We start from the raw sequence: 16,477 nt of genomic DNA, 5'->3' as shown, positions 1-16,477 counted from the left end.
ACGGGACGATTTTGACTTATTTGGGCATCACTCTGAAAGTATTAATCCTAGAGATCCGATCTTTTGATATTTTATTTGTCAAAGTATGACCTTTACATAAGATGTATTACTTTTCCTTAAAATTTAGTAGATGTTCCTAAAATTTATTTTAAAGGTGTCCCGTAATTACCCCGCATTTTGGGGTAATTACGGGACACCCTCGGGGTAAATATGGGACAGGTATAAAATGTTATTGAAAAATCCAGATATCTTTCCAAAAGGTCATGATATTTGAGGTTTTGCATTCACTTAATGACTTCAAATCCAAGTGCTATCATTTAAAGGACTTTCAACAAAATTAGTGACAGTGTCCCGTTTTTACCCCAGCTTTTTTCCCATTTTGGGGTAATAACGGGACACTTTAAACAGTAATACTTGTATAGAGCAATCTAGACCAACTGAAGTAAATTTAGATGCAAACCTTTGCAGGTTTTGAAAGACTTAGAGTGTAGTTATGATTCCATTAAACTAGAAAATCAAGTTTGTACTTTTCTTATAAAAAATAAACACTTGAAACTCAAACTTTAGTGTCCCATAATTACCCCAAAATTAAGATTTCACTACGGGGTAAATATGGGACACATTTTTTAGAGATAAGGTGCCTTGTTTGATAATGAGACTATTATAATCTCAAACCATAGTATCTTGATGCCAGAATTCAGTCAAAATATAATCAAAGTGATTGCAGCTCTTCCTGACACTAAAGCTTGAAAAGTTCCTTCTAAAACTACGAAAATTGATTTTTATGGTGACATATGAAACTTTTGTTGAAACATCAAAAGTATATGTTAGAATAATCTAACTAGACATTTTTCTAGCAGCTAGAATGACTATCTCCAAAATCCTCTCCATCTGAATCCAAATTAATAACAATAGCACCATTTTTAGGGGTGTCCCGTATTTACCCCTTAATTTTAACTGTCCCGTAATTACCCCAGATGACTATATTGATGTTATGTTATGTTATGTATATGTTATGATCTTTTTCTTTTTTTCCGGTCTGTACTTTGTTGACCTGTGACCTGTGACCTGCGACCTGTGACCTGTGACCTGCGTTTTACACTAACCGCCAATCAAACGGTATTTTTAATCGAACTTTGTCGAACTTAATCGGCCGATTAATGTTCAACTAAGTTCGGTTGTCGAACTTTAATCGAATACTCACAAATTTCTCAAAATACCCAGACGGTGTCAATCAAACGAATCGAATGCCGAATCAAACTGAACGCAATCGAACACAATCGAATAATTGCGATTCGATTGTCGAACGCAATCGAATCGCAATCGAATATTACCCAGAATTTGCCGTTCGATTGCTTCGATTACATTCGATTGTATTTGATTATGTTCGATTGCGTTCGATTGATTCAATTGTATTCTATTTTATTCATTCTAGTACGGTTACTTACGCACTCGGCTGTCCACGCTAAAAAGAGCTTTAAAGGAGTGATCAAATTTAATTTAATCGCAATCAAACTTATCGAAAATAATCATAATCGAAGATCAATTGAAGGTAATTTACAATCAATCGAACCAATTAAACATAGGTTGACTATCAATCAAACCAATCGAACGTTAGTTACTTGAACGCAATCGAACACAATCGAATATTACCCAAGAATCGGCCGTTCGAAAGTTCGATTAAGTTTGATTACTGAAATCGGACTTAATCAAACTTTTTTTAAAGAGACCTCGACAGTTCGATTACAGTATAGACCTAACTCTTCACACAGAAATTACGGGAAATGCATGTTTGAACTTTGTTTCTATGCTGCACTCAAGCACTTAAGCCAAAAATCAGTTTTTTTAAGTTTGCAAAAAAACGCCACATAGAAGATCTTTCAAATTCATTCTGTGAATAGAGCAGTAAAAAATACAACTTTTCTATTTTTCCTTTTTTTTTTGCAAAAGTTCTAGGAATGAAAATAAAGGGATAATGATAATTGAATACTATCCATTGATGACTCGTGGCACTATCGTAAAGCTAGAATCGCTTCGCGTACTCTTTGCTTTAGAAAATGATTGACAGATTGAAGTTTTTCACCCGCCCAGCTCAATCCTCGGACCGCGCTAAAAATGGTAGACTTAGCTGTGATAGATCATTTTGATGGAAGTTGTTGGAATGTTTACAAGGCTCTTGACAGAAAATCGTTTGTTTTATTGTCAATGATGACAGTGCGGTTATTAATTTTGTTAGATCTGACAAATAGATGAAGAATCATATTCTGGTTTTCATGTTATTAGATACTGTTTTAGAGCTTTAGGTCTACACTGGATTAGTTCAATTACATCAATCGAACTTAATCGAACTAATCAAACTTAATTGAACTTTGTAAAGTTTAATCAAACAAAAATTTAGGAAAACCCGTGCAGGCGTGTACTCTCACATTCCCTGACCAATGAGCATCAATCCGACCCCCCCTGGCACATCGGCCGGGACCCCAAGGGGCCGTCCGCAGTGGTACCCAAAGGAGGTCAATTTTTTCAAATTTTGACCAATTTTCAAGCCCCTCCTGAAATCACTAAAATTTTGGTAAAAACAGTCTTTTTAGTGGAGAAACACGAGAAAAAGTGCCCTTTTTTACCTCCAACGGACGGTGCCCTGCCTTTCTAAAATATGGCCTGGGAATTTTGTGAAAAAGGGCCTTGGAAATGACTTTTGAGGAGAGAACCCACTGGAAACCTTTAATAACCAACTTGGAGAATCTAAATTTAAATGCTTTGGAATCATTGTAAACAAAGCCATTCTAAATGACTTATACCAGAACCCCGTTCCTTTGTTCTGAAAATCCAAGAAAACTAATCTTCAAATGTGTTTAGAGAGTCCATTTAGTGGTTTAAAGAAAAAAGATTTCCTTTATCCTTAATTAGCATTACAGATTACAGACCACACAACTTCTTATATAGTGCAACTTTAAACACCCCATGAGATTAAAGGAACATTAATATCATTTTTTTCTTAGCAGCGAAACATGTTTAAGAAAAGAAGAATGAACCCCCGTCCCAGAGTAATTTGGGGCGGAAATATTGATCCAATCAGCGCGTCTAACAAAAAAGTTTAAAAAATCTAGAATAGATATCTCAATAAATCGCACAAACATCACTTGCCTCATATTCAAATAAATACCCTGGTGATTATGTCCCTTAAGACATTAAATGATTTCTTTTTTTAGCCAGACAGCGTCAATCGAACGAATGGAACGCCGAATCGATTGAACACAATCGAATAATTGCAATTCTATTGTCTAACGCAATCAAATCACAATCAAATATTACCCATGATTTCCTGTTTGATTGCTTCCAATATGTTTGATTGTATTCGATTACGTTTGATTACGTTCGATTGATTCAATTGTATTAGATTTTATTCACTTTTGTACAGTACTTAAAAGCACTTGGTCGGCCACGCTAAAAAGCTCTAACGGAGTGATTCAATTTAATTTAATCGCAATCAAACTCATCGAACAATCGAAATTGAACGAAATTGTAGATTAATCAAATGTAATTGACAATCTGTGTGAAATCAAGTGCGTATTACTTATAGGTAATGAATCAACGGATCCTGCACTAATGTACTTCCCAGTTTTCTCAAAGGTAACGAATCGAGTGGGAATTGAACCCACGACCTCTCGCTTGCTGGGCGATTGCTCTCCCAACTGCACTATCGGTTCGTTGCTATTACACTAGTTCGTAGTAGACGAGGGGAGTGACGTGCTCAATGTTCGCCATCCGGTACCTGAATTCTACGAATCAATGGAATTGCCACGAACTGAGAACCAATCAAACCAATTGAACATAGTCAACTAGCAATCAAACCAATCTAACCTTACTTGAACGCAATCAACCGTAGGAATCAACCGTTCGATTGAGATTCGATTACGTTCGACAATCGAATCGCAATTATTTGATCATGCTCGATTAGGTTCGATTGGTTCGATTGCAATTTTTGTTTGAAGTTGTTTGATTGACACAGTCTGGTTTTAATAGAAAGTTGTTTAAATAAAATCCTATGGGAGGTAATCACCATGGCAATGATTTCAAAATGAGAAAGATGTTTTTTGTGACGTAATTTATGAAAAGGTCTATTATCAATTCAATTTTAATAATGATCATTTTTATTGTATTTGTAAAGGTGACAAAAATCTATATGATAATAAAAAGTTAGGTGGTAATGTTTCACAGAGGTCAACGTAGAATAACAACTGTTTTACTTGGCTGGGCAGGAATCTCTATAATTGGAATCAGCTCTTTTGTGTTTGCTAAGAAAACAATTGATAAACGAAGACTGGCCATTATCAAAGAGAAAGCTGCAAACAGAAGATTGAAAGATAAGGAAAACAAGACCACCTGATAATTTTGGTTTGGTAATCAAATTAAATTATTCTTGCTAGCTGTTTATAAAAAAATGATTGACTAAAGGAAATTTTTTAAATGAACTAAGATTGTAAATAATTGATAATGATAGTAAAATTGTTTAATTTTGTGTGAAATAGATAATGTTCTTTTAGAAACATTAATTTTTATGTTTTCTGAATTGTGTAGCGAATCTTAACATTAAACATTTTCAATCTTAAATAGTATCCTGTTATAAGTAGAGAAGATAGAAAGTTAAATGTTGGTCATTCTTCTGCTTCTCAATCAACTCACTTGAAAATCAATTCAAAATATATTTTAGATATATAGACAAAAATGTTAACGTGTGGTGTCTGGGTCAAAAGAGGAATTGCAAAAGAAGTCCCTGATAAGGTACTGACAATATTTGATAGTATTTACTCCAGAGTTATTCTATTTATTGTACTCTTTTACAAGTATAACAAAGTGACTTTCTAATTTTGTTTGTACTTTCAGATTACATTGACTGAAGAAGATCTAAAAGAGCTCATTGATGGTACAGAAGGAAAGTTAAGGTTTGCAAAATTTTGAAAATAAAAATGTTTATAAAGCAGGAACATAATTTTAATTCATTTTTCACTACTGTACATTTTGTTCCCTTCAATAATGACACTGCTTGTTTACTCAGGGATGTGTTAGGGGACGATGAAGATCTTGGTTTAGATACTGACCTTCCAACTACATCCAAAGATGATCCTGATGAAGATGATGGCGCCGAAGAAAATGTTCAATCTACTGGTGGAAAAAATGATGAAGACGCTGATATCATGATGGAATATGGTCTTGAGGACTATGATAATGAAGGTAATCAATAATTTTTTCAAAATGTTAAATTCTTCATCCTCTATACATTCTAATTTCCTGTCCTTCTTTTTACCCTTAAACAAATTGTTTTTGTGGATGTGTTAAATATTTTAGATATTTCTAATCTAAAATATTTTATACTTGTATCACATTTCAAAATTGTTTTTCATGTTTCCACTAGGTTCACTGATGACAGGAGCAGGGATGTCTGGTCTGATGTATTACAACAATCCCAATGAAGATCCCTATGTGGATTTGAAAGCAGTTGATGATGAAGAAAAAGATGATGAAATTATAAAGAAAGACGATAATCTGTATGTTATTGGAAAAATGGAGGAAGAGTTGAGTTGTTTGGAAGTATATGGTAAATAGTGCTTGATCCATAGTCATTATAGAAAACCCCGGTCTTGCAATATATTGTTTTAGCTTTTTGTTCAATTTTCTTTTGTTACAAGCAAAATATAAGCCGCAATTTGCATACTTTTTGATCACGCTACCAAAATCTCCTCTTGGGATTTGTCTATTTTCTAATGACATAATCAAAAAGTTTGCAAAATAAATCGATTTTGGTACGTAAGGTCCATCTTTTAACAATAAAAAGAGACAAAAGCCTTCCAGATCAGTGTTTTTGCGCCCGTCAAGGGCGCCTTAATGAGGAGTACCTAGGGAAAATCTCACGATTCAGTTTTCCGGCTCGATTATTCATGTTTGTTCTCGATTATTCATTTTTTATTTTGTGTTTTTTTTACGCATGTTAATGTTAACAGAGACAAGAGCCTTGCTCGATTAAACTACTTTTCGTAGTATTTCCCCGATTTCCTATCTTTCTTCCGATCGGATTCATTAAAAGGTTATTCAAGATGGCTACCGAAGCGATAGTGTTTTTGATCATTTGCATGCTGGCATTGCAAGTTTCATCTTTTTGAATTAGCTCTAACTTGGCAAATTAATTCTTGCATCAGGGACATGCCTTTTTGCATTGTGTAAAGACTTTATTTGCTCTACTAGTTTTCGTTGATTTTTATGAACTATTTTTTACCAAAAGTGAGACTTATTTTTTGCTTTGTTTTGGTTTGTTGTTTTTATGATGATTCCACGACATTCCATGATGATGCGATGGTTGATTGCAATAAAAAACATATTTTCCTGTTGGGCTTGGAGAAAGTTATGGATGGATTATTGTATGAAGTATCCTAACGTATACATTTCCTATGTAAATGTAATGAAGAAAGAAGAAGAGAGAAGTAATTTTCACCAAATTACGGCGGCTTTAACTGCAATTCGATTGAAGACGATAATGTGATGAACAATATTCGATGAACTTTTAGATCGTATACTGGAATTTCATTAAGTAAGATGAAAGTATCTTTCAACAAATTATGGACAAAAATCCAGACGGTGCGATTATCGATTTGCAATTGATGCATTGGAGTTTTTTCACCACTGCTGCGATTTGATATTTAAGACGATGATGCGATGGATGATTTGATGAACTTTTAGATCATTTATTATCATAAAGTGTTACTGGGATTTGATTAAGTAAGACCAAAGTATTTTTCAACAAATTATGGACAAAAATCCAGACGTTGCGATTATTAATTATTGTGATTGCGATTGATTGATGCATGAGTTGGACGGCAATCGAAAATATGTTCCGTTCGCGTCAAAAATCTTCTTAAAATTATGTCGGTCGGTCGGTCGGTAGTAAATTTAGTCGGGTTTTTTGGAAAATGGTTTCAAAGTATATAGTTTTTAATATTTATTCGTTCGCTTGATGAAAAATTCTGGCAATTTTCTGACTTGTCTAACTAGGAATTTTTGTCTGCCAAGTTGGTCAGTCGGCTGACGCGAGCGGAACATATTTTTGATTGTCGCCTTGGAGTTTTTCACCAAACTGCGATTTGATATTGAAGACGATGGATGATTTGATGAACTTTTGGATCATTTATTATGATAAAGTGTTACTGGAATTTGATTAAGTAAGACCAAAGTATTTTTCAACAAATTATGGACAAAATCCAGTTCTTGTGGTTATTAATTGCGATTGCGATTGATACATGGGTTTGAGTTTTCACCACTGCGATTTGCTATTGAAGACAATGGGTGGTTTGATGAACTTTTAGATAATTTATTATGATAAAGTGTTACTGGAATTTGATTTAAGTAAGACCAAAGTATTTTTCAACATATTATGGGCAAAAATCCAGATGGTGCGATTATTGATTATGATTGATAAATAATCAATTATGATTAAATATCGATTGCAGTCGATCAGTATCAATTTAAGTACATTACATCGATTACCTATTGATTTTTACTGACTTAATAACTAATTGATACATTAACGCAATCGATAGATAATTAATATATACTCACAATTGTTTCAATAAACTATGTATCAATGCAATCAATATTTTATAGATTACTCATTGATTGCAATCGATAATCGATTTTATCTCTTTTTTTATTTTATTTATGTTTTACTGAACTAAATTTCTTCTAGATGACTTTGAGTGAATTATGTTTAAAAAAAATATTGATTTTTGTTGTTCTGTTGTTGTATATTGATTTTAGGTGTTCTACACTTGGAAGCTGCTAAATTTATTTTTTCCTGTACAAGGACCATAAAGTGGCAAAGAAAACTTCTTGTGTGATTTTTAAGAAAACTATATATTGTTTTGTTTTTACACATTTTCCTTGCAGTTCTTATAAATAAAACTTAAAAAAGCAAATTTTATTGCAACTTTCTGACTCATTTAACATGTCATTGAAATGGTTTACAGAAACTGTAATTATTTGGGCCTCCTGCTTTTTGTTTCCTTGGTTATCACTAACCGACGTCAGTTTCCCAGAAAAAACATTGCAACGGGCGCATCATAGCCTTGGCTATTAGCTAGTTATAATGACTATGCTTGATCATAATACTGAATAGGGTGTACAGATATTTGATTGTGATATTATGTTAATAACAATGATTTTGTGTTCTTGCTCATGATTTGAATTCTTTTTTGCAGTATACAACGAAGAAGAAGACAGTCTCTATGTTCATCATGATATTTTGTTGGAATCCTTCCCTCTTTGTTTGGAATGGCTCAGTTTTGATCCCTCCTTGAATGGAAAGTCAGGTAATCTACGAGAAGGTAGTATTTTTGATAGTTTTTCTCTTTTGTGACTTGATCTTATTTTTTTGGCTGTACATTTTCTGTAACCCAAACTATAACTATAAATGCTAAAGTATAACATTGTCGTTTTTCTTCAGGAAATTACGTTGCGCTTGGAACAATGGAGCCAGAAATTCAGATTTGGGATTTGGATATTGTCAACACGATTGAACCTGCGTATACTTTGGCTGGTCATAAAAAGAAAAAGAAAAAGAAGGTCTGAAAGTTTAGTACAGCTAAATAGATGAGAAAGGTTTTACCTTAAGAATCAATCTGGTTCAGGTGGTGACGTAATTTTAAGTTTAATGAAATTTACTACAACCAAACCCCACCCTTTACTCAGATAAATCCTGACTATTTTCTCCGGTATACTATTAAAGTTATGACAATAACCTCTACACAACATCTTATGTCAAATCGTTTATTTCTGCAGGGAGCATCGTCGTCCAATGCGAACCAATCAGGTCATTCAGATGCCGTTTTGTGTCTCTCCTGGAACCCAAACGCTGTGTAAGATGACAAATCAATTTTCCATCAGCATTTTGAAAGACAACTTTATCATTCATCATGAACCTGACTTATAAAACCTATTTCTCTAGAAATGTACTTGCGAGTGGATCTGCAGACAAGACCATCTGTTTATGGGATCTTTCAAAAGTAACCACAGTCCATCGGTTAACTCACCACACTGACAAGGTAAGCAGAAATCTGATTGATGTTTTGACTTTCCATACTTTTTTGGTACAATGAAATTTATAATATAAAAACACATCAAGCAGAATTAAAGATTTGTTTTAAAAATTTATTTTCTTAGGTCCAATCAATCAAATGGCATCCTCAAGAACCTCAATCTCTTTTGACAGGATCTTTTGATAGGTAATTTAGCTTTGTTGACTTTATCAGAATTGAAATTTTGCACATCTTATTAGTGTCTTGACACGGAATTAGTAGTGGTTTACTTGTCATATTTTTAAGAAGATATTTTGAAATTGAGATTAGATAGACTCGATTATAATATTGCACTATTATGGGACTGTTATCCTCAACCAAGTACGTCTGTTCTCATGAAAAAGAAGAATATTGCTAACTTGATGAAATGCAATCTACATATGAAGATGTATCATAATTTTGGGTATCTAAAGCTTTCATTATTGTGAGGATATTTTCTCATTTTAGTACTGCTGTTGTTCTTGACTGTCGAAGCCCGAAGGTATGTTTATTATGAATATGAATCGCTTTTTTTGCATACTGCCTTGTAACTTCAGGTAAAGACACTTCATTGAGCGACGTTTTAACAACCTTTTTTTAATTTTTCAGGCATTCAAAGCATGGAAACTTACTGGGGAATGTGAGCAAGTTCTATGGAACCATTTTTCACCGTACAACTTCTTTGTAAGTCTATAAAGTAACTGTTCATTTGAAGAAAATGTCATCTCCTAATTACAGATTTTTCGCCAAGTATTGTCTTCTTTACCGTAGCTTACATCAACATGGGAATGATCTGAAAACGAACCAACTATATTACTTTTGTAGGCAAGTTCAGATGATGGTGTAGTGAGATATTTCGACGTTCGAAGCGATGAACCAGTATTCACATTGCACGCTCATGACCAAGCAACTACAGGTAGAACATCTTTTGCTCAATTGTTGGCCTTCGAAAAAACTAAAACAATCTTATACTTATTAAGGTATTCTCAAATTGCAACTTTGTTATCGGCTCTCTTATGTTTATCATTCGTATTTTTCAGGGATCTCCTTAAGCACAGAAATGAAGGGTTGTTTAACGACTGTCTCCTCTGATAAAACCATGAAAGTGTGGGATTTCAGCACTGGAAAGCCTGCTAACATTTTATCACGTGACATGAAAATGGTAAGCTTTCACTTTGAATAGGAAGTTGAAGATCCAATTGTATGACTACAAATACCTTTCCATAGATGTCATCAGTCTACAAGGGGATGCAATTATCCTTTGAATACTTAATTTCCGCCGCTACTTGTTGAATATAAAATTGGAAACAACTTTCAGAAATTTTCCAACCATGTTGAATGTATCTTAAAGGAAGTAATATTCGCGGACCCAAATACCCACAAACTTATCCACACTTAAAGTCATGAAATTGGTAAATACCGCCAAATATACAAAATGCACACTGGATGTCCAGGTACTCCCCTCTTTACCATGCTGATTAATTAATTATTTTTAGGGAACGATGAGTTTTATCAATAACTGTCCAGATGCTTCACTCTTGTACGCAATGGGAGGTGAAAAGGAGGGTCTTAAAATGTTGAACTTAATGGAAACTACTCAAGGTAATCTAAACCGTAGCTGTACATACAATCCTCTTCAGTTGAAGAGAAAAACATAATAAATTGTTTTAGCCACTGCCTCTGTCACAAACATCCTAAAAGGCTTAAACTCTCCCAACAAAATAAGATAATCCCATTGATTTTAAGATTTAGGGATTGAAAAAATGTGTAAGAATATCTGATAAATTGATTTTTATAAGTTATTGCTTTATTTTTGCTCCTATGGTTGGAATACTTATTTTGACTATGGTAAAAGTTTTTGGTCAACGAACCCAGGAACATGTTGTTTCAAGATTATTATTCATTTTTTATTATTCAGGGAAGAAATATATTTCGAATATGACATCAACGAACAATGAAAATCAACAGGTAACGTTGCGATATATTATGTTTTCGTTCCCTCTGTACGTAAGGGATATTTTTAATCGACGGAGATTAAAATTAGTATGGACATAAACGGGGCTGTTGCTTAATGAAAATCTTGTAGACTTTCATTACTTTTCATTTTGATTAAAAAATTTCTTATTTTTACAATTCAGGGTAATGAAGCGAGCGGAGGAAATCCCTCAACTGACGACGTAGCAATGGAAGCCCTGTCTACACTTTCTCTAAAAACTGATCCAGCGAAAGAAAACAAAGAGATTGTAAAACGTAAAAAGAATAAGAAAAAGAAGAAATGAGCGCCATGGTCGTATGTATTTTTCGTTCTTTGGAAGTGGAGCAAAAGTTTGGTCATGGCTACTTGGCTTTACAAGAACGGTGTTGAGTGAGTTGTGAATAAATTACATCGGGAGCGAAATTTGATATTGCATTTGAGAATCCCGAATTCGAAAACATTTTTATATTACCCTAGCAATTACCAAATGCCAAGTCATAGATCTTAGACAACCTTACAACCTTATAGTTACAATATAACTCTTTAAGGTTGCTCCCTCCTTTTGACACTCCCAAGAGTGACTTTCATTTTCAACTCGAGTTGCTTCTCATACCAAGCTTTTTTCCTAGTCCTCATTGTTTTAAATTTTTATATTTTTATAGAGATTTTTCATTTATAAATTTTTTTTTCAGGCTACGTAGAAGAGGGCTATTTATGAAAGTAGTAAGAAACATTTTGAGGATTGGTATTTTGACCGACATCAAATTGTTTCCAAAAATAATCGGTAATCTAAGATCTAAGAATATATACAAATTTACAAAAGCGAAAATGAAAAAAAGCCTCCTTATTTAATGTTACCCAATTGTTTCCTTAGTTTAGTAATACGTGATTTTTTCCATTTTTTGTTCGAAACGTGAGAGCGTTTCTTTTTGTCGTCGCAGTTTTTGTCAAGGATTAATTTCCCTTTGACTTTAGTCATGATGGGTTGACATTCGCTTTGTTTTTGTTCTTTCAACATAGTTTGTAGATCATTAATTTGTTTATTCAATTGTTTCGTTTCTTTTTCACTTTCTTTGTTTTCATTGTTTACTAAGTTAATTTCATGCACCAACACTACTGGTGTCGGTGAAGAAGGCGATTTCGTGTTCTTGTAATATGAAGTCAGCGCTTTCTGTAAGATGGCAATTTGTTTGATAATTTTTGCTTTATCCTTTTCGTTTTTAGGTTTGAGAAGGTCTTCATCGGAAGTGATCATGAGCTCGCCGCAACCACCACCCATAACTTTTTCACTTGATGATGATTTGCAATCTTCCTTTGAAGAAATATTTTCTTCCTCCTTCGAATGTTCTTTCCTTTCAATCTTTTTATCCTCCTTCTCGTCGTCCTGTAGTTTTGCCATCAAAGAGTCCTGCGTTTTTCCTTCCTCTTCAAAAACCTGATCTTCCTTCTTTTTCTCCTGCCCTTTTCGTTCTTCATTTTTCTGCTTATCTTTACCCAAGATATCCACACTTTGAGAATCCGCGTCCTGTTCCACGGGCTGGTCCATTTTATCTTTCTCCTTCAAATGTTCAACTTTCAAATGTTGGTCGGGTTTGTCGTTGGCTTGGTGTTTGAACTCTTCGTACTCTTTCTCCGCTTCCTGCTCTTGTTTTTCCTTATCATAAGCGACCGGGCGTGTCGGTGTTCCAGCGGGTTTTTCAATGGGTTTCCCGGTAACTTTGGTGACGGATTCTGTTGGTTTGGATTCTTTCTCCGATGACTTGGATAAGGAAGGTGCTGGTTTTTCCTCCCCGTCTTCAGTATTTGCTTTCAAACATTGCTTCATCTTGTCAACAGATTGTGCTTGACCACACCCATTCATTTCTTTTGGAAAAATCAAATCGTCAGGGTTCTCTTCATCCTTTTGTGCTGGAGTTTCTTTTGACGAGGATGAGGAAGTTGTTTTTCCTTTGCGTGGTGACTTGGTAGTCTTTTCTTTGTTCAGTTCACTCTTGAAGATGTCCAATTCATGCTCATATTCTAATTGTAGTTGATCCAATTTTTGTTTTCTCTCCAATAACTTTCGAAGTTTCTCTTGCTCCTCATCAACGCTTGGAAGATCTTCGATGGGTTGATCAGGTGCGGGTTGTGTTTCAGGTGCATGACAGGGTGCTGGACATGATGGAGGAGGAGGGGGCGGTGGAGGTGGAGGTGGAGGTGGAGGTGGAGGTGGAGGTGGAGGCATCTCTACAAGGATTTCCTGTGCTTGTGGAGCAGTGTGATGCATAGTAGCTGCGTGTGTTCCACAACAAGTTTCTTGTTTCTTGTGAGCACTTGTAGGTTTATTCATGACGTGATTGTTCAGGATGCTCTCATCACCTTTCTCTACCACAACATCATTCGGTAGATCAAGGTCACCTGATTTGGTGGTGAATTTATTGATGATTCGTTGCGCTACTCGCTCCACGTCCTTGTCTTTGGTAAACGAACTTTGATTTTTCTTGGTATCCCCTAGATCACCCAAATCATAGTCATTGATCTGAGGTTGTTTGTCTCGATACGTATAATCGATTGTCAACTTGCCTTCTTTCTTACTCGCCTCTTTTGTCTTAGCTTTTGACTGCTGTATATATTTCTTCAGCATGTTGATTATTCTTGATTGCTCAACTGGCTTAGATTTGAGCTTTTCGTTTTCTTTGGGGTTTTCTTGCTCTTTTTCATCACTTTTATTACTGGATTTTGTTTGCTCTGTAGAATCATCTTGTGTTTGTGAATGAGGTGATTGCATCTTGGTACCCTCTTTATCATTTTGATTGAGCTGACCGAAATGGGAAAGATTTTTGCTGTTATTTTGCTGTTCTGCACTTTTTTCTTCATGGCTTTCCTTGGTGTCATCCTTTAGTTCACCAAACTTGGAGAGGTTTTTCAATTTGGTGTCTTTTTCTTCTGTTTCTTCTTTGCTCCCTTTCTTTTCCTTCAGTTTTTCTGTCAATGCTTTCGCATCATGCACCAGCTCTTTGAAAACGTTTGGTAGGTTCCCTTCATCCAGTTTCTTGTTTGATTTTCCAAGAAGGAATACATAATTATCTGCTTTCCCCTTCTCTTCTTTGACTTTTTCTCCTTTCGCTTCTTCTCCCTCCTCCTCTTTCGTTTTTGTCTTTTCATCTGATTCAGCTTCTAAGAAATGAGATTAAATGTGCCGGTCAATTTTCAAAGTCTCTCTCTTCCATTTACTGACAAAAAAACTCAAAAAATCAATTTGTTAATGAGCGAATAAGATACAGTTGACCCCCATCTAAAAACACTAGAAGTACATCACATTCATACCTTGTTTATTATGATAAGGGTTTTTCTCTTCTTCACTGAATTCCACTTTCTTCGATTCTCCATTGCTCGCATAAGAACCATAATGTTTTAACTTCTTCTTCTTCTTCTTTTGGTCCTCCGTCACATCTCCACTACCCTCCTCCACATCTTGAGGTGCTGCATGATGCTCCCCATGGTGTCCCTCTTCCTCATGGCCGTGTTCGTGGTGCTCCTCCTCATGGTGCTCTCCATGTTCTTCGTGACCGTGTCCGCCATGATGCTCTTCTTCGTGGTGCCCTTCGTCGTGGTGACCTTCATGGTGATGCCCCTCTTCGTGACCATGCCCTCCATGATGACCTTGATGATGTCCTCCACCATGGTGGCCCTCATCTTCATGTAAATCACCATGGTGATATTCATAAACATTGTGGTAACCAGCAGGGGTATCTTCGTGATGGTACGTTCGTTCTTCGTGGTGTGGTTGAAATCCTCGCTCTACGTAAAAAGAGAATAGAGAGAGAGAAGGTAAAACGACGGGCAAACTTGATTGATCTTCAATACTGATTGAGATTTTGATTATTTCACGAGAGTGGTTTACTTTTTAAATGTTATAATGGCAAATAAAAGTCGTCCTTACCATCGTGTGTGACTTCATCTTCATGAATAGAATGCAATTTCAAACCAGAATCTTGCAATTCTTGGATGGTTTTCACGAAAGCCTCGTCACCTCGTGTGATTCCTCCTTCTTCTTCTTCGTCGTACGAATGATGGTGGGGAGGGTGGAACGGCGCTACTGAAGGAACAAAACAAAAATATAAGATTGCTCGCAAGCAAAAGATGTGATGCCGTGTTCCTTCAATTCTTCAGGTTTTCTTGTAAATTCTTCTCGTCGGAAATGAAATGTTTTGCGCTTTGGAGACATTGCTGTCGCGAATTTTTGATTATCATTCTGATACTCATTTCAAATATACAACCAGCTGAAGAAAGAAAAATCTCACTAACCTTCATCGTCTCCAAGAAGAGAATGCAAATCGTGTTCGTCCGTCCGAAATTTGATTGGTGGTCCGTCAACCGGACCATTGTGATGATGTTCGACGCTGTCTTTCGCTAGTCCTTGTATGTGTGTTTTGGCTTCCTCCATCTGCCCATTCTTATCGACGAACACTGATTCATGCCCACCGCCCAATTCATTAGGGTGGCTTACAAACATCTCACAATCATTTTGTATGGAGAAGCCCGTCTCATGACGTTTTGATATTTTTGAATGTTTTTGGCGTAGACAAGGTTGTGCTCTCCCTTCTAATAAACTCAATTTGAAACTCAATACAATAAACAAGACTAAACAGTGCACTGATTCCATTTTTATATCCTTTACCTTATTTAGCTCAATGGAAAGCCATGTTTTGCTGCTAAGAGAATTTCAGCAGTAAATTATTCAGAATTACATTTTCCAACGCCTGACTGGTTCGTGTTTATTGTTTTGATTTCTGTTTGCTGTGTGATTTATAACGGCTTCAACTTTCAAATAAAAGCGATTCGATTCAATAAAACTTCACGTTCTCCATGTACGTAAATACTTACTTTAGGTAAGTATACTTTTTAAGTGGTATCACTTATAAGGAACTGTATAGATAGGAAAACTCACCTCGTCTACTCCAGGCCTTACCTGAGCCCCTTTACGCTATTGATGATTCTGATAGATGCGTTGACGGGGGATGTAAACGATTCATCCAGATTTACAGCACTGGCCTCTTTACGTCGCAGAATCGTTTAACGACCCTGGCTCGCGAGGATAAAACTCTGCCTGTAAGCCCTGTAAGATGATGTGGCGAAAGAAAGTATTATTCAGCATTGAGAGCATCGGCAGTGGTGAATATGATATATGCGAGCTATATCGTGAAAAATTATGGAGCTATTTATATTGCGAATCGTCACGTCCTACATTCCAAACCAAAATCCCAAATTTCGAAAATTGCCTCCCTAGTTTTGATAGACCCATCACGCACACGCTACTGGTAGTAGCAGGGTTTGGTAGTAGTAAAGTGGTGTGAATGCAAGTGTAAAGCTATAATAGGCATCAAGTATGACATATTTTCCATATCAGCACCTACTA

General features: G+C 35.6%; 2 protein-coding genes across 3 annotated transcripts; one reads left to right on the top strand and one right to left on the bottom strand.

Moving 5' to 3' along the window:
• Positions 1–4,168: 4,168 nt before the first annotated feature.
• LOC136805726 (periodic tryptophan protein 1 homolog) lies at positions 4,169–11,936 on the top strand. The gene is made up of 17 exons (XM_067062272.1): positions 4,169–4,403; positions 4,715–4,785; positions 4,888–4,946; positions 5,060–5,235; positions 5,417–5,599; positions 8,250–8,360; positions 8,495–8,613; positions 8,830–8,906; positions 8,996–9,092; positions 9,211–9,272; positions 9,573–9,606; positions 9,714–9,788; positions 9,930–10,020; positions 10,145–10,266; positions 10,601–10,706; positions 11,023–11,072; positions 11,243–11,936. Exons 2-17 carry the CDS (start codon positions 4,729–4,731, stop codon positions 11,381–11,383), a joined length of 1,560 nt encoding a protein of 519 aa, XP_066918373.1. The 5' UTR covers positions 4,169–4,403; positions 4,715–4,728; the 3' UTR covers positions 11,384–11,936.
• On the bottom strand, positions 11,822–15,776 carry LOC136805711 (uncharacterized). 2 transcript variants are annotated; one of them, XM_067062251.1, is made up of 4 exons: positions 15,367–15,776; positions 15,002–15,157; positions 14,386–14,859; positions 11,822–14,235 (listed from the first exon to the last, which is right to left on the bottom strand). In XM_067062251.1, the coding sequence occupies exons 1-4, from the start codon at positions 15,722–15,724 to the stop codon at positions 11,924–11,926; spliced, it is 3,300 nt and encodes a 1,099-aa protein (XP_066918352.1). In that variant the 5' UTR covers positions 15,725–15,776; the 3' UTR covers positions 11,822–11,923. The 2 variants fall into 2 exon arrangements, with proteins under 2 accessions (XP_066918352.1, XP_066918353.1); XM_067062252.1 differs by having other exon boundaries at positions 15,002–15,154.
• Between the last annotated feature and the right edge of the window lie 701 nt (positions 15,777–16,477).

Source organism: Clytia hemisphaerica, unplaced genomic scaffold, assembly GCF_902728285.1.
Source record: "Clytia hemisphaerica strain Z4C2 unplaced genomic scaffold, Clytia hemisphaerica genome assembly, whole genome shotgun sequence".
Taxonomy (NCBI): domain Eukaryota; kingdom Metazoa; phylum Cnidaria; class Hydrozoa; order Leptothecata; family Clytiidae; genus Clytia; species Clytia hemisphaerica.
This window is presented reverse-complemented; position numbering and strand designations above follow the sequence as displayed.

Coding starts and splice junctions, on each gene's coding strand:
- LOC136805726 (XM_067062272.1), top strand. CDS start 4,729: ATGTTAACGTGTGGTGTCTGGGTCAAAAGAGGAATTGCAAAAGAAGTC. Junction 8,361..8,494: donor CTCCTTGAATGGAAAGTCAG/GTAATCTACGAG, acceptor GTTTTTCTTCAG/GAAATTACGTTGCGCTTGGA. Junction 10,707..11,022: donor CTTAATGGAAACTACTCAAG/GTAATCTAAACC, acceptor TTTATTATTCAG/GGAAGAAATATATTTCGAAT.
- LOC136805711 (XM_067062251.1), bottom strand. CDS start 15,724: ATGGAATCAGTGCACTGTTTAGTCTTGTTTATTGTATTGAGTTTCAAA. Junction 15,158..15,366: donor TCTTCTTGGAGACGATGAAG/GTTAGTGAGATT, acceptor TTGTTCCTTCAG/TAGCGCCGTTCCACCCTCCC. Junction 14,860..15,001: donor AGATGAAGTCACACACGATG/GTAAGGACGACT, acceptor CTTTTTACGTAG/AGCGAGGATTTCAACCACAC.